This window comes from Ceratotherium simum, chromosome 6, assembly GCF_057802395.1.
Source record: "Ceratotherium simum simum isolate JZ-2026a chromosome 6, ASM5780239v1, whole genome shotgun sequence".
NCBI classification, from domain to species: domain Eukaryota; kingdom Metazoa; phylum Chordata; class Mammalia; order Perissodactyla; family Rhinocerotidae; genus Ceratotherium; species Ceratotherium simum.
Window position 1 is genome coordinate 50275439 of NC_141905.1, and position 25599 is coordinate 50301037.

At 38.3% G+C, this 25599-nt stretch overlaps 1 protein-coding gene across 1 annotated transcript; it reads left to right on the top strand.

The window, feature by feature from the left end:
• Positions 1–2151: 2151 nt before the first annotated feature.
• LIPN (lipase family member N) lies at positions 2152–16911 on the top strand. Its single transcript, XM_004439986.3, has 9 exons — positions 2152–2274; positions 2896–3013; positions 5191–5389; positions 7212–7321; positions 9724–9860; positions 11638–11784; positions 13230–13301; positions 13841–13912; positions 16161–16911. The coding sequence occupies exons 1-9, from the start codon at positions 2152–2154 to the stop codon at positions 16392–16394; spliced, it is 1212 nt and encodes a 403-aa protein (XP_004440043.2). The 3' UTR covers positions 16395–16911.
• The last annotated feature ends 8688 nt before the right edge of the window (positions 16912–25599 follow it).

The window sequence follows — 25599 nt, forward strand, 5'->3', positions numbered from 1 at the left end:
TGTTTCTACCTTGTTTAAGGTAGTGGTTAAATGGTTGCTGCTACAATGGCTGCCGCCAAAGTAGACAGCAGGCCGAATCTCTTTGGCCTATGGGTCAATTTCCTCTGCCGCTCTGCTGGTTCCAAACCCCTTCTGGCCTCAAGAGTCAGGAGTCAGGATGGCCTCATCATCTCAATTTAGTTACAATCACATCCCTACGCACTACATGGTTGACATCAGTACTTTCACATACATTGCTTCATCTGACCCTCACAGAAATGCTATGGCATTGAGAAAGTAGATATTACTATCTCTGATGTTGTCCATTAGGATCCCGAGTACATTGTACTTCCTTATTTGATGCACTGGTTTAAAAATGTTGCTGAACCCTCCCAACAGTGACAGACACTCAGTGGAAACATGAAAGATTCAGTCAAACTGGTTATTTGACTTCATGTAGACCATGATTTCCCAATCTGGAAGTGCATCATGGCACCTGATGTGCTGGGAAGTTTCCCTAGGTGTGTATCACAGTTCTCAGTTTCCTCATTTCCACAGGCCTCCTATTTCTTCTCTCTCTAGCTTCTAACTGTCACTGCAACCATATCTTGTTCTTCAGTCTGAAGTCACATCCAAAAGTTCAGAAGTTCCTAATCAATAAGAAGCCTCTGGAGCAGGGGAAGCTCATCTAACTAGGTAAGATTAAGATTTATCACGACCACAAAGCAAGTCGGGAGTGGTAGTCAGGTGTAGGCTCTGCAGTGAGTCTGCCTGCATTCCTGTCCTAGCTCTGTCACTTGTTGGCTCTGTAACCTACAGCAGATCTTAAATCTCTTCAAGCCTTTGTTTTTTTCATTGATAAAATGAGGATAATAAAAGTACCTACTTCATGGAGTTTCTTTGAGGTTTAAATAAAATACATGAAGCATTTAGAACAGTGCCTTGTGGAAGATAAGCACTCAATAGATATTAGCTATTATTAGTTTCAAAACTGTTTTAAATTGTGTAACATTTACAAATATAAAATTACCTTCAAGCAGATAGCAAATATATGAAAAGCTCTTTAACTTTAAAAGTAAATTCTGAATTTCTAGAAGTCAGTCATTAATTTGTTACAGTAAAGGCTCTCTGATATTACTCTCTTGCTCATAGATTGAGAAAAATAGTGAAAGAGCTTACACTGTGCTTTGTGCTTTATATATCACTTAATCCTCCCTACAACCCTATAAGGTAGGTTACATATTACTATTATTATTATTATTATTTTTTTTTTTTTGCTGAAGAAGATTTGCCCTGAACTAAGATCTGTGCAAATCCTCCTCTATTTTGTATGTGGGTCACTGTCACAGCATGGCTGATGAGTGGTCTAGGTCCATGTCCAGGATCTGAACCTATGAACCTGGGCTGCTGAAGTAGAACACACCAAACTTAACCACTACGCCACAGGGCCTGGCTCCCATATTATCTTAATTCCCCCAAAAGGGAAACCAAGAGACAAGCTACTACATAACTTGCCCAAGGTCAGAAATCTTGTTGGTGGTGAAGCTGGACTTCTAACTCAGGCCGTTGGACTGGAGCACTCAAACGATGAGCACTCTACACTGTGGTGATGTTGGCCTGTCTTTGAAGAGATATGGTTTTCAGCCATGCCAAGGAAGAGAGTTTGCACATTTAAATGTGCAAAATTTGCCTTTGAGTGTCCACAAGAGAAATAGTCACGTCATTGGACACTGATCAAAAGCTTATATGTTTGACTGAAGCTTTGTTGTTAATTTTTCTTGTTTGTTGTGGGGGATGCTGGGCTGGGCTAGAGGAAAACTCCACTTTTAGCATTTACCATGGTATGGAAACTTGTCCTCTGAATCTTTAGGTACTCTGGCAACTCACAAGTGAGCAAAGACTTAAAATAATTGAAAAATTTTGGTTAAAATAAAACAAAAAAATAAGTCTCTGTACTAGATTAAATTCATTTCATTTTAAGAACTAGACAAGGTCAAGGCAGTTTCTATGTGAAAAAATAGATTAATAGTATTTATAGTCAGCTTACTGTATTTGCTTCTTTCCATATTCTCAGCTTTCTAGGAGTGTTAGTTAAGTTTTTATTAGGGTGTTATTTTCATTTCATTAATCAACTTTGATGTATAAAATTAAGCTGTGATTATTAAATGTTTTATGTCAGGCATTCTCATGATGTGGCTGTTTTTAACAACAACCTGTTTGGCTTGTGGAACGTTAAATGCTGGTGGATTCTTTAATTTGGAAAATGAAGTGAATCCTGAAGTGTGGATGAATATTGTAAGTCATGGAAAATTCCAAAGACTATCAAAAGAGCAGATTAACGGGTGGTGAGATTATTAAATATTCTGTTATAGCAGAAAATATCTAATAAGAAAACAGATAAAACAGGTGATTTTTAACATTTGTCCAAGAGTCAAGCTAGATAGATCTGCTCTTTTGGCTTAATAAATGATACTTTTTAGTAATGAAAAGCAGAATTGTATTTTTTATAGACAACCTCCCCTTTTAAATTTATATTTTAAGAACATTAAGAATTTATATTTTAAGTGATCTGGATGATATATATGACTGCCTTCTACCAGACTATGGTTTTATTATCTTCAAACCAAGAGGGGTCCAAAAGACAATTAACTTGAAAAAAGAGTTTTGTCAGAAGAATGGGTCAATGCTAAATATTATCTCCACCCACCCCACCCAAAAACGGTTTGCCAATAGCAGACATTTTCTAATATTCTACTTAATTTTTATCGACTTTATGTAGTAAATTAATTTTACAGTTACCTGCGGCTACAGATTTCGGATAATTCACCCCAATAAGCACACATCAGATGCATTTTTCTAGTTCCTTTTGAACCTTCAGAGAAGATGTTTACCTATGCCTGTATTTTCACTGGGCAGAGTGAAATCATCACCTATAATGGCTACCCCAGTGAGGAGTATGAAGTCACCACTCAAGATGGGTACATACTCAGTGTCAACAGAATTCCCCATGGGCGAAGAGATGCTAAGAGCACAGGTACAAGATGCATCTCTCCTGAGAAGGTGGACTGTGTATGACTGAAATTTACTGCTGGCTATTCATTGAGAGTGACTGATTAATCAAAATTGGTTTGAATTCTGGATTAGTCTTTTTTTTTTAATTGCGGTAACATTGGTTTATAACATTGTATAAATTTCAGGTATGCACCATTATACTTCTATTTCTGCATAGATTACATCATGTTCACCACACAAATACTCTTTAAATGATTAATAGGAAGTCTCATTCTTTTCCAATTCTCTGAAGACAGACAAGAATCTAAAAATACAAAGGGCAAGACTGATCTTGCTGGCTACAACCAGGCTTGCTTGTTAGTCTGTACATGCAAAGGCGGAGACTATGTCTTGTTAGCTCATTACTGATCTCTCATGTGGAAAATTGTTGTATCCCAGGAAAGTGGATTTTTACACTGTTGGAAAGAAATTTGCTGGATTGTATGAGTTGGCTGTGGAGTACCCCAAAAGAGTCTCTCCTGCCCCCACTAGAATCAATAGGCCTCCCTCTGTAGGGTAAAAAATCAAATTAAATGACAGTGGCATTTCTGAAACTTTTTTCAGGAAAGAAAACTTTAAGATTCACATATGCTTTGACCTGAGGGACAGGTGGTGTGCGGAATGAAAGAGCATGGTGTTAATAAGGCTTGAATCCTAAAATGAGAAGCCAGCAACGCAAAAGCAGAGGAATTACACTCTTTAAAAGGGGAAATATAGCTGAAAAGCCTCTGAGGAGGGAGAGAGAAGAGGACGCAAAATATCTGGAAAGGCTTGGTGGCAAATCATTTACCGTGTTCATTCTACTTCATCTCTCCCAGCAACCACATTCAGAAGCAGCTAAAATCATGGTGTTACACATTTTCTCCCTCTAAGAAAGAAATTTGTAATTTAGAGTCTTGGAATGAAAAATGGGAGTGGGACATGGGGAAGGTTTCCTGAATGAATTTCAGATAAATAACAAGTAAGTTTTGCATATAAGTCCTACTTTAGGATATACTGACATGAAAAAGTTATTTGTTGTTTATCTAAAATTCAAATTTAACAGGGCATCCTAAGTCTTTTGGTTAATCTTTGTTTTCATTTTTTGCTAAATCTGGCAACACCAAGCATGGGGGAAAAGGGGCTATGAAATATAAAAGGAGAAGGCTTTTACAGGAAAGGTTCTGCTTAAAGAGGAAAAATTTGGAGAAGATTTAGAATTTTAAAAAAACATTTGTTAAGTGTATTCTTGTAAAAGCTTTACATTAATTTAAATCAGTTAAACCTCCCAGGAACGCTATGAGGTCACTACTAATAATAGTTATCGTTTACAGATGATGAAACTGAGGCAAAGCAGATTATGTAACAGGCTCAATGTCACACAAATAGCAAGTGACAGAACTAGGATTCAAATCCAGGCAGCCTGAGTCCAGAGCCTGCACTCCGAACCATGAAATTATAGTGCCTTTTCTGAACCTTCCACTTGGGTTCTTCCAAGCTCCCTGAGTACTCTTTCCTGCGGGAATTTGAGAGATGGCAGAGGGATGTTAAGCTGCTTTTGCAATTATAGTTTTCAAATGCTCTCCAATGGGCAGAGGCTGGGGATTTTGTTAGAAGCTTGACGAAGAACTGGTGATTGTCCATTTACACTCACCTCCTCTTCCTCCCTGCAAGAGGCATAGGACTCCATTAAATGTGGTCACTTCCATGTCTTTGCAAGTCAAACCCAGGAGGTGTGTAAATGTGAATACATAGATCAGAGATGTTACCAGCACACGTTTTAGCATGAAACAGAACTGGGCTTGAGTCCTGGCTCTGTACCTTGGTAGCTTGATGACCCCTTGGGAAAGTTACTTAACTACCTTAAGGTTCAGTTTCCACCTCTGTAAAGTGAGGAACTTCAAAATAGTAGCTACTTTACAGAGTTATTGTAAGAATTTAATAAGCTCATGTGTGTCAATCAGTCAGCATAATATCAGGCACAAAGTATGTGATCAAGAAACTTGTTATGTGATTATAATGCTCTATACTAATGACAAGGGGGAAAGTGAATGCTGTTTTTGGTTTTTGCTTTTTCCAGTGGCGTATGAGTGTGTTTCTGCCGTGTTCCTGAGATGTTCTATTTATCATAAATTAATCTCCTGTTCTCTCTCTCTCTCCCCCGTTCCTCCCTCCCTCCAGGTCCCCGGCCAGTAGTGTATATGCAGCATGCGCTGTTTGCAGACAACGCCTCCTGGCTTGAGAATTATGCCAATGGCAGCCTTGGATTTCTTCTAGCAGATGCGGGTTACGACGTATGGATGGGAAACAGTCGAGGGAACACTTGGTCAAGAAGACACAAAACACTCTCAGCGTCTGAAGAAGAATTCTGGGCCTTTAGGTAAACTGTATCTATGAGAAGTCCTGAGGAAAGTTGGAGACAATTTCTTTAGATATAATAGTGTGGATGATATTGATAATAATGTGTGATACTTGGAGTCATAGAGCTCCTTGTAGTTTCTACTAACATCTCAAAAGGGAGAAATAGCAAGAAGCTTTGATTTGCACTGATTCTCCCACAGCCAAATTATATCATTTTGACAAGATCATTTTAACATACAGTTCTATCCAATACTGTAGTTTATAAGCATGTCCCGAGGGACAGCTCAGGAAATTCCTGTGACCAATGCATGCACTCATTCAACCAATGTTTATTGAGTACCGACTATACGCACTGTTCTAGGCCCTGAGCATTCAAGAGTCAACTAAGTCCCTGCCTTCAAGAAGCTTATGTTCATTCTAGTGATGCTATTTCAAGTCTTTTCTCTTGGGCAGACAATCAGTATTGCAAAGTTGATGTGCATCAAGTACTATATTTTACCTAGAGAAACTGTGGCTGAGACAATATAAAACACCATTTTCAAAAAAACTCCCATATGGGCTCTTTCAAACCTTGTTAGTGAGCAGTGGAGTGAATCTTTTGATGTGCTGACTGCTTCTTTTGGTGAAAGTGCTTTCTGCTGTCACCAGAGGGTAGGCTGATGCCTGCAATGGACATCCTTTCTCAGCCTAAGCTCCCTGTAGGTTTGCAAGCCTGGTGCTGGAACAGAATCGTATCAGGAAATATTCAGTCCTCACTGACAAGTTCAGAGGAGAGGAAGGGTAGAATAGATTGCTAGGGTTAGAGGTTTTGGGCAGGGGCAAGCATCAGGAAATATTTTGTGTCCTTGGTCTTTGTCTGGGAGCTTGGAGCTCGTTTACTTGAAGGCATCACAACAATTCTCTTACATTTGGGAGTACCAGTCTAGAGATTTCCTCACATGTTCTTTTAACAAACAGGCCTCTAGCTCAAGGTATACCTGAGTCAACTATATGTTGACTAGGCCTTTTTGTTCTCTTGTATTCATGTTGGCTGAACTGGTACTATAGGCTTTTGGTATATATTGATTATATCTCTTATGGACAGAACTATTGATGATAGCAACATCTGATTCAGGGCCTACTAGCAACCAGAGTCATTCCCTTAATATTATCCAACCCCTGCAGCAGCCCTGCTTTATAGCAGGCACTATCATGTTAATTTCAGAGATGAGGAAACTTAACTCAGAGCATTTAAGTAACTTAAAGAAAGTTACTGAATCATGATTTACAACCAGTTCTGTTTCCAAAGCTGGATATTAAATGGTCCTAAGAGTCTTGACGTCCCCTGGGAGAGTCTGAAGTAGAGTCAGGCAAACCAGACGGGGAAAGGACAGCAAAAGAAACACAAAGGAAAGGAATGAAGAGGAGGAATGATAGGACTGAAATTTAGATGGGATGCACAAGTCTTGAAATCATTCCTGTTACTAGAAAGTAACACATATATAAATGCAGCAAAAACTACAATAGGAGGAGGGAGGGGGATGAAAAGGATAATTAGGCACATGTGTGTGGTGATGGATTGTAATTAGTATTTGTATGGTGAACATGAGAACATGATGTAATCCATGCAGCAAGAGGAGTATAATGACGTACACCTGAAATTTATACAATGTTATAAACCAATGTTACTGCAACTTAAATAAAAACTACAATAGGATACGTGTAATTGGATAAATAATGAAATACACATCAAATAAATGGACAGCACAGAATTCTGTGTGTAAAAAATAAGTGGGCAAATGTTCTGAGTTTCAAACTTAGTTTTAAACTAAGTGTTTATAAGCCCCTGTTTTATTTTGCAGTTTTGATGAAATGGCCAAGTATGATCTCCCAGGAATAATAGACTTCATTGTAAACAAAACTGGTCAGGAGAAGTTGTATTTCGTTGGACATTCACTTGGCACTACGATAGGTATGTTTACTAGGCTCAACGTTTTACAAGGGTCAGAGTCTTACAAGAGTTCACCTTTAAATTCAGACTGAGTAACTGCTATTGATAATGCCCTTAATTCTCTGTCCTCTGCTAGGCACATAACCCCTAGTGCCCTAAGTGGCTGTGAACCTGAATTCCAGAGACTGTCAGTATGTAGTGCAAATCTTCCCTCCGTGTCTGGTCACAACAGCACATTTGTAAGGGTGATGTAATTTCCCAAGCATATCATGTGCCCCAAATCCAAAGAAGTATTTCCAAAAAGTAAGTTTCTAGATCCCCTCTGAGCTGAAAAAGTAAAGCCTAATGCCATGAAATATCCCTGAAGAGTGATAAGTATGCATCAAGCATTCTTTCCTCACAACCTACACAGGATTTAAAAAAAATAAAAGAGAGGGGCTTATACTTATATTTGAACAAATTGAAAAGATATGATCACTTTTTTGGAGTTGAAATACAAAAGCTTTCTATAATACACCAACTGGGCTTATCTATTCAGCATGTGATTTAATATTTATGGAATAGCAATTAAATGTATATACTGTGTAGAAATATTTTTAAAAGTCTAAGACCCCGCTCTTTTAAAATGTACTTCTTAATTATTTCCTAGATCTTTTGGAAAGAAATTAATAATCTAGCTCCAAATAAAAATTTACAGAAATCCCTACCTTTAAAAATGTGAATCCGTTAGTGATCTTCCACGAAAATTTCCTATTTTAAGAGATTAGTTATGTGAAAATGCAATATTTTAGTTTGGGTGAAACAGTACAGGACACTAAATATTCTTACAGTGGTCTCATTATCAACAGCAAGTATGTATTTATCAGTGCTCTATACTGATAGGCAGCTGACAAGTTTGGAACAGGCAGTGAGCACCGGAGAGCATATTCTAAAAGAGTATCAAAGAACTAAGAGGAGACCCCTCCAAAAAACTGCCACTAACAGACAAATAATTATAATATCACAGCTAACACTTATTGAGCATTTACCATGTTTATGACCCTATGTTCAGGACCTTTCCCACAATACCTCTCTCTAAGCTTTGGAACAATCCTACCACTATTATTTCTATCTCATGAAAGAGAAAACAGAAGTTCAAAGAAATTAAGTGGATTGCTCAAAGTCTCTTAGCACATAAGAGACAGAATGCAGATTCAAACCAGGTCAGTTTGATTTCACCAACGGGGTGCTTGGGTACTGTGGAGAAACTGTAACGAGAAGGAATGACTTGATTAAGGTCAAGAGAAGTGAATAGGACTTAGATACACTCTTATATCTGATCTGCAAAAAAACGTAGAAAATTTGATAATCAGTGTTCTGTGTTGCATTAGGGCATGAAATTTTTCAGTGAGCACTATTTGCATTTTGGGCAGAGCAATTTTTGTCATGTAGGAGGGACCCAATCTTTGTATGGCCTCTAGCAGTTCAGGCCCCAGCCCGCTAAATGACAACAGGACTCTGCACTCAGTATGGTTACTAAAAAACTCACCTCCATGCATTTCCAGACACTTTCTGGGGGAAGTATTATGTTAATACCAAGTCAGTTCTTCTCTTTCTGGCCAAGACGGTTTCAATGTTTCAACAAGAATTTCAGCAAAAAAAAAAAAAAAACCCTCTGCTATGGCTAAGCACGCGAGCGCGCGCGCACGCGCACACACACACGCACGCACAGTGGAGGGGGCCCAGGAAGGCACCTTGGGGAACCAAAACACACAGATACACCACATAGCCTGTGTGCTGCTGATCTCCACCCTCATCATCACAGGGCTAGAAATGGGTGCAATACTTTTGCTGAAAGATCAGAGCAAATGGAGACACCTGGTCCTTACTGAGACCACAGTGGACCAGGGGAAAGCTCTTTCCCTCTTGGGAAGATTCTGAAGAATTGGTAAGCATCCAGTGAAGCACTGGGAGCAATGAAATCTCATTCCGTTACGAGAAAGAAAAACCGTGGAATGACTGGATGATACTGCAGAAAGAACCGATTGGTTTACCTCCCATGAACTAGTTATTTACTTCTGGAGGCTCTTGGACTGATTCTGGAATCTCAGAGTTGGGGGTAAAATGACAACATTGCCAGCGTTTACCCCATGATTGGCAAGTGAGGTTGTCCACAGTTCGATGAGCAGTAATTGATTCAGCTGCTTATCCCTCAATTCCCCCAACCAAGTTAAATTGTCCAGAATAAGGGGAAAATGGAGACTTGAGAGTAGAGAGGACCGAAGGCAGATTATCTTTGCAGAACAGCTCAAAAGAGTTTCCATGTTCATCCCCTAGATCATTGCAACAGAAGGATTAAAATGAAGAGTCCCACTTCTGTTAGTAGAATCAATGGCTAAGTATTTCTAATTTTTACAAGATTGTCTTGTCTCCTTTTCTCTCAGGGTTTGTAGCCTTTTCCACCATGCCTGAACTGGCACAAAGAATCAAAATGAATTTCGCCTTGGGTCCTGTGATCTCATTCAAATATCCCACAGGCATTTTTACCAGTTTTTTTCTACTTCCAAATTCCATAATCAAGGTAGGCTCCTCCTTTCACCAAAATGTATCTGAGGATCTCATTTTGGATCATAGATCCTTATTATTTTAAAGTCTATTATGAAGTAAAAGGGAAATTTAGATGAAATCTGTAGAAGCCAAATTCTGCAACCGTGTGCTTGCATGTGTGTGTGTCCATGTGCATTGTGAGTGTACCACATTGTCTATGGTTCCCATATACGCTTTATTACACTCAGTCATTAGCTGAGCTGAGTATATATCAGAATCTCTAGCTGAGCTGAGCTCTATGTGTGTATAAGGCCTGTATAAGGTCCTGGTTCCATTCTCGTTCCACTGGGAAGGTCAATGAAATTACAATGTCCACATGGAAGACGTTTTTTGAGTTACATTTGATTACTGACATCCTTGATTTTGATGTTAGGTAAGCCTGAATAATATACTGCTTCCCATGTGGGAGCTTGTTCTAATTTACTAAAGCTAAGATTCTAAAGCCTAAATGTCTTACAGCTCACTTATTCATTCAAATATTTATTGATTATTTTCCAAGGGTTGGAAAAGTAATTTTATTGCCAATTGTGGGTTCGGGATTTTATCCAATGAAAGGGTTTTTTCCCCACTTTGCTTTTTGTTTCTCTAAAAATTTCTCTGCCACAATGAACATAGTATTTTACCAAGATTGCCCTTTAAATTTGGGGTGAAGGATAAAATGTATTTGAGCCAAAATGAAGTCAAGGAGATCCCAATCACCTACTGTGATTAGGGTATCACAGTAATTCATATCCAAGATGAAGCCCTGGTTTGGCGTGGAGTGGTGCAAATGAAAAGAGATCTGTGACCTAACACAAGGAGGAATTTCTATAGGGCCTAATGATTGGTTTGATTCTGGTTTTATTGTATTGTTTACTGTAAGCTCAAGTGATATAACTTCCCTTTTATGTGGTTGCCAGTTCTGCTTCAAAGTGTTTGACATCAGTTAGTTTTAAATGTGTTCTGTATTTGGGCAAAGTTGAGCAGACAACCAGCTTAGTTAAATTCAGAGATGGACACATCTATCTCTAAATACCCCAGTTTTGCATATATATTGCTCTGCCTACATAGGTTGCGTCCAAGACAAATACTGGTCCTTGTTATCTCAGTTTTATATCTCCTACTGTCAAGTTTGCTATCACTTTAAGTCCCATTCCCAACCCTTCCCATTATTTCATAACATCTGTTGCCCCCAGAAGCTCCAGGCTTCCCACCAGAGACCCCCTCCCAAGCTTACTTTCCCAAGTCCTAGAAATTTTAACCATGCTGCCTTCCATGACATCATAAATTTTTGTCTGTTGAGTGGCACCCTCCTTTTAGTACACCATTCTTGACTTTTCAGCTTCAGAGCTGGATAATCTGGGACACTACTAGAAAGATGATGTGCACATGAAAACTAGAGAAGACTCTGCTTTTTCTTCCCACTCAAGGAAATATTTGACCTTATGGAGAAACTGTTCTATTTTTCTTTCCAATTAATGAGAAATAAGAAATATTGGACATCAATGACCGGACAGAATACAGGGGAGCTTCACAATGGAGGAGATAATTTAGGGTTGAGGGTCCTTACTGCAATCTCCTTGTAAATTATGTTTGACGATCTTCCCTGGGTAGAGCTGGATTCATAATTAATAACTTTTCCTGAATTATTTGACCAAAATAGCAAACACAAATACAAATATATCCCCCAGAATCCTCACTCCTGGGATGAAGGGAATGTCAAGAAGTCAGAAAATGGTTCTTCAAACGATAATTATTTTTTATTTTTACAGGGTATGTTTGGTACCAAAGGTTTGTTTTTAGAAGATAAGACAGGGAAGGTACCTTCTACAAAAATCTGCAACAATAAAATACTCTGGGTGATATGTAACGAGTTTATGTCCTTATGGGGTGGATCCAACAAGAAAAATATGAATGTGGTATGTATAATGATTATGGGACCATTTGATGTTTTAAGGACTTACAGCTTTCCTTTGATTCATTTTGATGAATCAATTATACTGCGTAAATTCATGTGATATTCTAAATGCTGAAAGGTGAGGATTTGCTATGCTAGAAGATTAGGTATTGAATAGACCATGAATGTGAGGACTGAGGAAGGGAAAAGACAACTTCATCCTTCCATTCCTGGTCAAACTTAGGAGAATTGATGTTCCACAATGAGTGGTAGTTTCAAGTGTTCGTAATCAGCCACCACTTAACTACAGTTAATTTGAATTTACAATTAATACAGTGCATTCAAAAATAAAATCCCAGAAAAGATGAGAAGCACATACAAGCATTTAACTCATTTCATGTGTGCCTTTGCTTGTTGACCTCACTTTGGCCTCAAATAAAACTCACCACTTACCCTGAAAAATACAAGACAGAATGGAATAGAGATGGAATCCCTTTACTATGAAGAAGCAGCAGTCCTGTTTTATCAACTCTTTGTTTCCTGTTATTGAGAATTCAATGAGGAGGAGGAGGAATTTACATTTGCAGACTAGTGTGGCTGAATAGTTATCTCTGCTATTCCAAATGGCAGCCTATACGACTGTTATAGTGAAGGTAGTCCCAAGATAATTTACTCCACCAGCTCACCCCGCCCCTGTTCTTTCAGAGGCTAAGTTGTGTTAGACTGAAAACCATGAGGCACCATTGTTCAAAGCCTGCTTATTCAAAAGTAAAGATTGTTAGTAATTTCCTTGATTAGTTTCATTATATTCTGAGACATAGAAGTATGACTGCTGCAGTATCCCTATAATTTTTCATCTCTGTAATGTTTACAAAGATTGAAGTACAGTGCATATGGAAGTCATTGGTTTTCAGCTTTTCTCTTGCAATATTTTATTTTGTCCTCACAAGAGCCCAGCAAGTTGGTAGTATGATTTTTAGTAGGTTCATTTAATAGACGAAAAAACAGAAACTCAGCGATGTTAAATAACTTGCTCAAAGTCACAAAGCTTATAATTAGCAAAGTTAGGGCCTGAAATTCAGGTTTTCTGATCTCCTGATATGTGACAGTGCACGTCCGTGCACGTGCACTCACCCCCAACCCCCACCCCCACTTGCAGTAGCACCTTTCCCAGTTGCTTTGCTCCACGATGTCCATTGTTGCTTCTTCTACTTCAAAATAAGCAAGTTATCCCACAGCTTCAGAGCTGGTTCAGGTTTGCTCTGAAGCAACCCATGCAACTAGTCAGTTCACTCACATGCAAGTGTCTGATGTGAATTTCTATTAATCTAGATGATTCTGTCCCACCATTTTCAACACCCCAACATTTGTTTATTAATTCTTAGCATAATTGTTCTCTGCTTCCGAAAGGCATAATTTATTTCATCAGGAGATTATTGCTGTAACATGTGTTTTATTTCCCTTCAGAGTCGAATGGATGTGTACATGTCACATGCTCCCACTGGATCGTCAGTACAGAACATCCTGCACATAAAGCAGGTAGTGTCTTTGTCATGGAAAACCACTCCAATCCTGGCTTTCGTTATATATGAAAGGACAGAGTTAACAGGCCTTCTCTAAGAAACTTAGCAGCTGGCTTCCATTTTGTCCTTGTCACCATCTTTATGCTTTGATTTCCCTGGATTTTAAGAGAAAGGACAAAGTATGATGCAGACCAAGTAGGCAACATAAATGAGCGCCATCTTAAGTCAGAGCTTGTAAAATAGGCTTTGAGATGAAGCAAGAGGTAAATTGGGAAAGCCTCAAGAGAGCTGAGTCTTTCCAGAGAGAGAAGCATCTGAGATTTGACTTCCCCTAATGAGTGTGGGTTTTCCGTTAGCTCTTCCTTCCACCCAAAGGAGACCATTGCTTCCCTCCAGTTTACCATGCTTTTCATAGTGACAAAAATGTATTTATATACTTCAGGTGGATCCAAAAGCCTTATTTTCTCCCCAGTGTACAGTGTTTTTCTAAGATTTGCTGTTAGCAATCATGATTCTTACTCTGAATATACTTTTACTAAAAAACATTTATTTCAGCTTTACAGATCTGATGAATTCAGAGCTTATGATTGGGGAAGTGAAGCCAAGAACATGCATCACTACAATCAGGTGAGCTACTCAGAATGACCTGAGAAGGGTGGTTTTGAGAAATTATAATAAAAAATTATTTGAAAATCAGGGTAATCCTACCTGGAAATTGGTGGCATTCACACTGAAAGAGCTTTTTAAAAAATATCTAATTTTAGGGCCGGCCCCGTGGCTTAGCGGTTAAGTGCCCGCGCTCCGCTACTGGAGGCCAGGGTAGGGATCCTGGGCGCGCACCGACGCACCGCTTGTCCGGCCATGCTGAGGCCGCATCCCACATACAGCAACTAGAATAGAGATTTGTTGTTTATTTTTTTCTCGTCCTCTTCTAAACAGCAAATGTTAAAGTGGTTATCTTCGAGAGGGGAAGAAAGGAGGAGGGAAGTAGACGGACATGAAGGAAGAAAGGGTCTCTCATTTTGGATTTTACATACTTCTCTTTTCTTCCATTATTTTTAATGAGCATATTTATATATGGTTTACATTTACAGGAAAATGAAACAAAAAAATCAAACACACACTTAAGACCATTATAATCAAGTTTTTTTTTCCAGCTTTATTGAGGTATAACTGACAGAAAAAACTGTAAGATTAAGTGTACATTGTGATGACTTATGTATGTGAGAGTGTAAATGTCCTTAGAATTTATCACGGTTCACTGGTCCTACTCAGCTCCAGGCCAATTCTGTTTTGTTTGTTTGTGATTTTAAATATTTTGAAGATAATTTTATTACATTCTAGTCCTAACAGTTTGCCCTCTCCTTAAGTTCGCAGCACAATCTCTATTCTCACTTTGTGTTTTATCGAGAATAAGGGGATGAACCCATATAAGCACCAGAAGGGTAGGGATCTGTTCTGTTTTGTTCACCTATATTTTCTGACCTGCAAGAGTACTTGGCTTTAATGGGCCCTTAATACTTATTTGTTGCATGAATGAAATTTCTTAACTTCCCTCTTATCTACCTTAAAATGTCTCTGTCCTTTTGATTCTCTCCTTCCTTTCTCTCTCAGAAAATGAAGGTCCTCTGATTTTCCAAGTTAGCCTGGTCTTGTGTCTTTGACCCCATCTCTTCTCATCTCCTCTTCCCTCTGGCTCCTTTTATTATCTTAAATGAGCTCCTGTCTCTTACAAAAAGCAAAAAAACCTTCCCTCAACCCATAAAGTCTATCAAATCATGATCTATCATTCTGTTTTTATTAACATTTTTTAATATTTAAAAGGGCTGAGTATCCTTCTTCCCCTCTTCCACTCACTCCTGAACTCTGGAAAATATAGTTTTGGTCTTCATCTTTCTATTATAGCTATTCTATTTAAAATCACCAGTGGCTTTTAATTGCCAAATTCAATTGCCTATTCTCACCTTCAGAAATATGTTAGCTAGTTACCACAGTCTCCTTTTAACTGACTCCTCTAACTTGGACTTCCTTAATGCAATGATCTCTGGTTTTTTTCCTTCCTTTTTGATTGCTCTTTTTGTTCTTTACTGTAGCTATTCTCCTCCTACCACCACCCTCAAATTGTCAGCATTCTCCCAAGATTCTTCACAACTCTCTCCCTTTTTTGGAGAATTTAGCTATCCCCATCGCTTCAGTTATCCCCTTCCATGGACATCTATATTGCTTGTCTAGATTTTTTCAAGACCTCCAAGGAACACCATTCTCAAGTCGCCCCATAAACTGATGCCCATTCAGTCATCCTAAGACAGAGCTCTGAGAAATGACCTTGCCTTGTCCCTGAAACTTCTGAAAGATGTCAAATACCTTAGCCTGGCATTGATAACTTAACTGTTTGTCTCCAATCTTATTTTCTATTGTATTCCCTCCCATATTTTGTTCTTTGGGTACACTGGAGAGCTTGCAATTCCATGGCATACACAGCTCTTCCTGCCCACTAGGAAGCCCTCCTACCCTCATCTCTGTCTGTCAAAATCCAACTATACCTCAAGAGTCATTTCAAATGACTCCTTTTCATGCGAAGCCCCAAGTTGGAAATAATTTCTTCTTTGTCTTCACTTCCATTGTATTTTGGGAGTGTTTTATGGCATTTAACATACCCTACTTTGTATACAAATGTTTGTTTAGCCATCTTGCCTTGCTCCTCACAAACTCCTTGAAGATAGGGACCATTGTGTGCTTTCTTCCTATTTCCCTCGTTGCCTAACAGAGCTATGGTCATAATAGGTACCCATTTGGCAGCCTCTCTACTTATTTGAATTTAGTTGTTGCTACGAGGAACTTCCTCTCATGAATGCCCTTTCTTTCTCTTCCATAGAGTCGTCCACCACTATATGACTTGACTGCCATGAAAGTGCCTACTGCTATTTGGGCTGGTGGACATGATGTCCTAGTAACAGTCCAGGATGTGGCCAGGACACTTCTCCAAATCAGGAATCTTCGTTACTTCAAACTATTGCCAGATTGGAACCACTTTGATTTCATCTGGGGCCTCGACGCTGCTCAACGGGTATATAGTAAAATTATAGATTTGATGAAGGCATATCCCTAACTGCAATACATCTACTTTTCAGTTAAAAGTTGCTCTCAAGTCCTTAAGACACTTTGGGGAAAATACTAAAGAGCAGTGAGGATACTCCTGCATCCTCTCCTCGTTGCTGTTGGTGTTGTTGAGGTGTTCCCTTGTCACAGCATCCCGACTAGGAATGATTTCAACTGTGCTGCTCTTTTTCTAGGAAATTTTCACATCTGAAATCTCAGGACCTCTTCCTCTCAATCAGGGCTAGGGCCTCTTTTTCATCCAAGGTAACCTAGTAAGGTCTTCTCTACTAAATGTGCACTTGGAAGAGGAGTTAAAAGAGGCTTCTTTCTTTCCTATTTCAAGTACAGGCATACCTCATTTTATTGTGCTTTATTTTATTGGGCTTCGCAGATACTGCGTTTTTCACAAGACCCTCCACAAGCAAAAAAGTTATGACTCGCTGAAGGCTCAGATGATGGTTAGCATATTTTAGCAACAAAGTATTTTTTAATTAGGGTATGTACATTGTTTTTTTTTAGACATAATGCTATAGCACACTTCATAGACTACAGTATAGTGTAAATATAACTTTTATACTGCACCGGGAAATCAAAAAATTTGTGTGACTTTTTTATTGCGATATTCACTTTATCTGAATTGGTCTGAAATCAATCCTGCAATATATCCAGGGTATGCCTATATATATAGTGGCTTCATGCAAATGATACCTGCTCCCCAACCCCATTTTCAAAGGATTGAACATAAGCATAGGAGTGCTGGCCTAGAGAGAAAGATCTTTCAAGGCAGCCACTTGGGCATGTATTTTGAGTGGCTATTATCTTGTGGCTTGCTTAAAATCACAATTAGGTCCTTAAGACCTAATTGTCATTATGGTCATTATGGTTATCTATAAACAAGCCATCAAATAAGGCCTGACCCACATCAAGTGTGAAAAAAACCAGCAGAATGGAAAACTAATATAATTTAAGTATTCCAGGTGCTTGTTTTACTGTTAAAAGCTAAAAAAAAAAAAAGGAGACAAAATTGGGAATGACTAGAATAAGCTGGATTAATAATTATTAAAATTACTTGCTATAGGTCACTGTCTGAAAAAACATTAAATTAATCAAATTTTCTGATAGCAAGTTAGAGCTCATTGACAGTAGACCACAGTCTTAAGTTATAACACACGAGAAATAATTCCCTCTTGTTTTGCTCTAAAGATAAACTAAACTGATCAGCCATTATGTCTTCATTATCAAAGTTGAATTTATGCTACTGTGTTTGTACCCAAGTGACATTTAAAGCAGCCTAATTTAGAACCAGCAAGGGAGGCACTAGGAAGATCCAAAGTCTTGCTCTATTTCAGTCTCTTAATGATGCCAGACGTTGATTCTAGGATTTAGTACAGAGTTCCAAGAGTAGCATGAAGTTTTAATGTCAGTTCCTGTATTCCTGAATGCTGTGAATGTGGAAAAGTCCTGTACTATCTATGAAGATGTAATTAATGAAAAACTGTTTATGATCCTCAAGGAATCATAATAAATTACACATATACATACTTTCAACAGTTTATTTTAACTTAAAATGAGTAAATGTAAATTAGTTCACTAGTATTTGCAGGTAGGACCAAGGTCTTTTGGATGTTGGGTACCACATAGTCACTTTTCAATAAATAATCAGTAATTCATTACTTCTAACTTTTAGTTTTAGTGTCTTTAAAATGGGATGAGAATTTTAAAGCACTTGGGAAGCAATTTTAAGTGCAAATCTTTCTATATTTTTATAATTTTTATTTACCAAGACTAGACTACCTAATTTCATCACAGTTTTTAGTGACTAAATTTTATTGAGCTTTTCCAAAGAGTACAACGTAGTTTTCATACAAGCAATACGTTCTTTTTTTAGTCACATTTAATCAAATTAACCTCAAATCATTAAATAACTTAACTGATGTAATGAGTAGAACAGGCATAAATAAGTCTGAGGACAAATATCTAACTCTCAGTAAGCATACAGCTCAACAGGAAGGAGTAGAAGGATGCGGCTGTACTAGATTAGCCCACTAGTGATGAACATTTAGGCATTGGGCATTAGTTAATATGTTCACAGAGAGAAAGGGCATTAGTTAATATAAGAATCTGCTTAAGTGGAGGTCAGTTAAGAGAACTCTTATGGCATATGTCTTATTCGGCTATTGCTACAACAATGCTGTGAAACAAACAATTGTGAACAACTCAATGGCTTACAACAGCAAATATTTATTTTTCATGCTCACAGAGTGGCTCTGCTTTAGACTGAGATCACCTGGACTTGGCTCAAAGCTATGCGTTGGGTCCAGGTCTGTCCTACAGGTCTCTTTGTTCTGGAACTAGCAGCTATCAGGATTATGTTCGTTATACGAGAGACTGCAAGAGCACAAGAGGGCCAGCTAAATCACACCAGCATATTCAACCCTCTGCTTGCTTCACATCTATTAGCATGCCTTTGGCTAATGCAGATCACGTGACCAAGCCTGACTACAGTGGGGTGAGGTGGTCTGCTTCACCTGGGAGGCCACAAACCACATGGCAAAGAATAAGGATATAAAATGCTATAATACAGGAGTGCAGAATTGGGGAAAATATTACATTCTACACACACCGGCACAAATTCAAAAGGTAAAAATAGAGAAGAAAATAAAAAGTAAATCTCCCTCCTTCCCCCAACTCCTGGTCATACAGTCTCCCCTTCAAAGACAACTAACTCCTACCAATGTTTTAGTGTATTCTTCTACAGACTATACCATGCACTTTCAAATAGATCCATAGATATTCATTTAGTTTTTTCACCTAAATGTACCATTCTATACATACTTTCCCACATCTTACTTTGATCACTTAATATATCTTGGAGATGACTCCCTATCAGCACATATGGAATGTTATTAAAGGCTACATGGAAATCTATATTAACAGAGATTTAGATGGATTAAGATCTCTTGTAATTACACACAGTGCTGTAAACCATATTGTACATAGTGCTGTAAAACATAAACCATATCACTTTAGACTTCATAAGATATCATTTATACCTATAGGATAAATATCTTTGAACCAGAATTGATAGTTCATAGAGCAACTAGAATTTTAATTTGGATGAAAATATTTTTAACTTTGCTGGGTGACATAAAAATCCCACCTCTGCCAATCTTCTGTTTGAAACATGCCACCATCTTAGAAACTGAGCAGATAAACACAGTTATAATGTCTATGTTCGAACCATACTAGTGACCATTGATAACAACTTTTGTATGACATCCACATGCAGGTTAAGTTTTCTAGCAGAAGGGGTCAAACAGAGTTTGTTGCTCTCTCTCAATGAGGCCCAATGTTCATGACGCCATGTCTCCTGTAAGAGTTAAAGAATGGAAAGTTATTGCTGTGTCCTTCTCAAAATGAGAAATATGGGAGAAAAATGACAATACCTCCTGAGAATGCCTGGCAAATGCAAAGCAGTTCTCGTAGGCAGTCGCCCTCTGGTCTCAGGCATAGTGTAGTCAGCAAGGTAGAACCTTTGCACCTCAGTGTATGTGGCCATCTGTTAGGGGCTTCCATTTGAAGATAGTGAATACAGCTTTATTACTATAATGCTGCCATAAACAGAACTCTCATAATTCACACTTGGAATAATTAGAAATGTATTATTTCTAGGTTTAAACTCTCAAAGATTTTGCACTCTATTTTCTAAAAGATCCCCAGTATCATAATTTCTTGTTTACTTGCTTTAGCCCTTCCCCCAGGTGAGAAGCTCCCGGATGGCAGACACTATCTATGTCTGACTATATTCTCAAACCTTACATAGTCTCAGCCTGCACACAGCTGTTGCTCAAACATAATTTGTTAACAGAATAAAAGTGTTAAAGAACAAAATTATTAGAATGGATTCCCAATATTAAAAAAGTTACTTACTTAGTAGTAAGAATGACTTCAGTAGCAGAAAATCTACTAGTTTCAATCACTGTTCCAAAAACGTTATCTTAAAGCAGACTGACTATGAAAGCTCAGAGAGATGATAACGGATTTTCTTTTCCAAGCTAATTTGCATTAGTCTTTTATTTGTGTTTAGAGGCATCTTTGCATGGGGCCATCTACAGGTCTTTGTGAACAATGAGATAGATTGGGCAAAAAATAAATAAGTTGTTATCCTATTTGATATGTAAATCTAATTCAGTTACAGTTTTTAGTGTATAGCATGGGGCATGGCAAAGTTTAAAAGTTCAAAGGAGAGTTGAGATTCTTTTAAGGTCCTATGTAGAAACTTCTCTTATTTCTTTAGTTTTATCGGTTGCTGTGGCAATGAGGAGGGTATGGATTTGGCAGGAGGACCTGCAACTTCTTTGTGAAAGCTTCTTGACCATCCTGGGCATGTACTAGACACTCCTATCTCTCTAAGTACTTCACATAAGAAATCCAGGAAACTCTCCTTAGTTTCTTCCAGGCAAGCAATCTCTTCCTATAATCTTACCCATGGCTATAGGGTATGTGGGTTCTTGGACCCACAATAGAGCACATACATGCAATCATCCTCACTGCAGCAGAAATCAATTGTACAGCCTCTACAGATCAACTTCATTTTATAATGACAGGGAGGCTTCATAGTTCAGCATGCAGTGCCATCTTTACAGGCTTATTTTTTGAGGTGTTTAACTATTCCATAAAAAACTGACAAATGGGAGCACCGTGAGTTTAAGCTAGAGATGGAAGCAGAGACCAGACTAGGTGGTGTCTAAGTGTTAAAGCTTTTTCTTTCTTCACCCTAAGAGCCATGAGAAGCCACTGAAAGATTTTACGTAAAGGAAACTCAATCCCTGTATTTTGAAAAGATCACTCTAGCTGCTGTGTAGAGAATGGATTGGAAGGGACCAACAAAGGATTCTGGGAAAATCTGTAAATCTAACCAAGTCTCCTGAGGCAGGCTGTGCCCCTCCTACAGTGTTCTCCAAAAGAAATGATTCCTGGAGCCAGCTCAGTAATAGTGCCCCGTTCTGCTGGCAAATCCACAAGCTGCTGACTCCTGGAGCCATTCTCCCCCCAAACTAGCATTCATCAATTTAATGTACATGTAATAATGGGAGACAGTGATCACTATGAAAACCACGCAGTAGTGTAGAAAAATATACATGATATAACGTTATGTAAATAAAAATGGTACAGTTCTATGATTTTAAATATATACACATATAAAACAATTATATACCTTACCTTTATTAACTATAATACTGAAACAATATAGTGTGTCAGGGTAGTAACATGATGAGTGACTTATATCATTCTTTTAAATGTTTTATATAGTAATAATATAATTGCTACAACAAACTGTTGAAAAAGATAATTCAAAAAATAACTTCAGGTACACATGAAATCAAATGTAAAGAAAAAAGCTACAGGAATCAAACTTTCTAAATTCAAGATATATTACAAAGCTACAGTAATTAAAACAGTATGGTACTAGCATAAAGACAGATATAGACCAATGGAACAGAATAGAGAGCTCAGAAATAAATCCATGTGTGTAGAATCAATTGATCTTTGACAAGGGTGCCAAGAATACACAATGGAGAAAGGATAGTCTCTTCAAAAAATGGTGTTGGGGAAATATCCACATGCAAAATAATGAAATTAGACCTTATCTTATACCATATGCAAAAAACAACTCAAAATGGATTAACAACTTAAATCTGAGACCTGAAACTATAAATTTCCTAGAAGAAAACACAGGAGAAAACCTTTATGACATTGATCTTGGCAACGATTTCATGGATATGACACCAAAAACACAGGCAACAAAAGCAAAATTAGAGAAGTGAAACTGTGTCAAACCAAAAAGTTTCTGCACAGCAAATGAAACAACAGAGTCAAAAAGTAACCTACAGATTGAGAGAAAATATTTGCAAACTATATATCTGAGAAGGGGTTAATTTCCAAAATATATAAGAAATTCCTACAACTCAAAGGCAAAAAAACCAGTAACCCGATTAGAAAATAGGCTAAAGACTTGAATAGACATTTCTCCAAAGAAGACATACAAATGGCCAACAGATATATGAAAAGATGCTCAACATCACCAACCATCAGGGAAATGCAAATCAAAACCACAATGAGATATCACCTCACACCTGTTGGGATGGCTATTATCATGAAAACAAAAGACAACACGTGTTGACAAGGAAGTGGAGAAATTGGAACCCTTGTACACTGTTAGTGGAATACAAAATGGTGCAGCCGCTATGGAAAGCAGCATGGAGGTTCCTCAAAAAATTAAAAATAGAACTAACATATGGTTCAACAATCCCACTTCTGGATATTTATCCAAAAGAATTGGAATCAGAATATCAAAGAGAGATTAGCACTCCCATGTTCATTGCAGCTCTATTCACAATAGCCAACATATAGAAACAACCTAAATGTCTATCAACAGATGAATGGATAAAAAAAATGTGATACACACACACAAATACACACACAAACACAATGGAATATTATTCAGCTTTCAAAAAGAAGGAAATTATGCCACGTTCAATAATGTGGATGAAACTTTAGGACATTATGCTAAGTGAAATAAGACAGTCACAGAAGGACAAATAATGCATGATTCCACTTACATGAAGAATCTAAAATCGTCAAACTCATAGATGCTGAGACTAGAGCGATGATTGCCAAGAGCTGGGGATAGAGGGCAATGAGGAGTTACTAATGAATAGGTATAAAGTTTCACTTACACAAGATGAATAAGTCTAGAGATCTGCTGTATAACATTGTGCCTATAGATAAGAACACCGTATTGTACACTTAAAAATCTGTTTAGAGGGTAGATCTCATGTTAAGTGTTCTCATCACAATAAAAAATTATCAAGCTATACACATATAATGTGTGCATTTTTCCTGTTATGTATGTTATATTTCAATAAAAAGTATTTTTTAAAACTCTAAGTTTTTCTGCTTTAAATCAATAAGCTAAGAAGTACAGAAGAAAAGAATGCCCCACTCTTACCAATACCACTACTTTTTATACTTTAGCTCTGCCTATGGTAGCAAATATATTTAGTAATAGCTTATTCTTTGCTAAGAGTTCTATATGAATGAATATTTCATTTAAAACTTATAGCCCTATGAGATAGTACTATAGTCATCTTCATTTTACAGATGCGAAAACTGAGGCACAGAGAAAAATGAGGCGAAAAGCCAAATTTGCCTAAGATTGCACAAGTGAAGCAATCATGATTTTCAACCAGGAAATCTGACATCCAAACACTCACACAGCAGCATATACCTGTAAAAATGTGCTCAAATGGTATATGGATGACCATGAGATACCATGGCAAAGTTCATATTTGTATTACCCTATGCCAAAATTACTTGGAAAATTAAGGCAGGAGATGGGAAAATGATTTTTTGTTGTTGTTGCAAACTCTAATGTCAAGGTGAGATTAGTAGATAAAACTACCATATGATCCAGCAATCTCACTTCTGGGTATATATTCAAAGGAAATGAAATCACTATCTTGAAGAGATACCTGCACCCTCATGTTCATTGCAGCATTATTCACAATAGTGAAGACATGAAAGCAACCTAAGGATGAATGTAAAGAAAATGAGGTTCACAATGGAATAATATTCAGTCAGAAAAAAGAAGAAAATTCTGCTATTTGAGACAACAAGGTGGATGGACCTTAAGTGTGTTATGCTAAGTGAAATAAGACAGAGAAAGATAGTGTATTATCTCACTTATATATGGAATCTAAAAACCTCAAACTCATAGAAACAGAGAGTAGAATGGTGCTTGTCAGGGGCTGAGGGGTGAGGGAAATGGAGAGATGTTGGTCAAAGGGTACAAACTTTCAGTTATAAGATGAATAAGTCCTGGGGATTTAATATACAGCACGTGACTATAACTAACAATACTGTATTGTGTACTTGAAAGTTGCTACCAGAGTAGAGCTTTTGTCACCCACTAGGTGTCTCAAGAAACTCAAAGGTGGATTTGGAAGGATTGCACAACCTGGCCACTCTGGAAGGGCCCATGCTCAGTTCTGGCAAAATGAGAGCAATCTCTGGTGACTAGTCAGGGGTCAAACTCCATCTGGAGATTGAATCTCATCTGGAGTGCACTGAGTCTGTCTAGGTATCAAATCCCCTCTGGAGATTGAATCCCATCTGGAGTGATGAGGTGGGGGTTTGAGGCCCCTTGAGGTCACTGAGTCTGTCTTTGTGCTGTGTCTGTGATCAGAGGAGGGGTCCCCTTGAATGGAGTTAAGCCCCTCTGGAGCTGCTGAGCCTGTTTTTTGTTTGTGTGTGTGTCTTTGTCGAGGATGCTCGTCATAGCATTTTTTGTCAAGGACGTTCGACATCAATCTTATTTTTCCACGCTCTGGCTTTTATGGACTCCTAGGTTGTTTTTTTTTCCTTACCCCCCTGTCAGTGGTCGCTGGGTGCAATCCAGCATCCACCCATTTTATTTTCCCTTTAAGGATTTAGTTACATGGCCTGGGTCTAGTTTCAGTCTATTAGGGTGCTAAACATCCTCTGGGCACAAGCTTGTGACACCTGTGTCCCCACTAACAGTTACAAGTAGCTCCTGGGAGGTTGGAAACAGACCATAAGAGAAGGTGCTAGAATATGGCAGGAGCAAGCTCCATCCTGGAGGAGAGCCCATTCGGCTGCATCCTCCAGAAATGGGAGGTTTTCGGGTATTCCCCATTGACCCACGAGCAGATGATCTTTTCATGTAACGTCACCTGGCCACAATATTCACTGGAAGATGGGGAAAAATGGCCAGAAAATGGGACCCTAAATGTTAGCACCATACTACAATTAGATCTATTTTGCAAAAGGACCAGGAAATGGGAAGAAATCCCGTATGTCTAGTGCTTCATGGCACTATATCTAAATGAAGGGTTCAAAGTTGAATCTAAGACTTCACAAATACTTCCCATATTACAAGATCTTTCTGAGGAGGAGGACTTGCTCCTCCAAATCAGGAAACATGGGACTAAGGAAAGCCCACTTCAGAGTCCACCTTGCTCAGATACTCCAGCTTCGGCCCCACCGCTAGACCAGCTGGTGAGCCAGAAGAGACCCCCACCTTATTCCTCTACCTCACCTCTGTTTAATCTGGAGGCTGTAACAGGGCCAAACGCTTTACTGTCCCCCCAGAACAATCCCTCTACAGGGAATTGGACTCTTCAACAAAGACC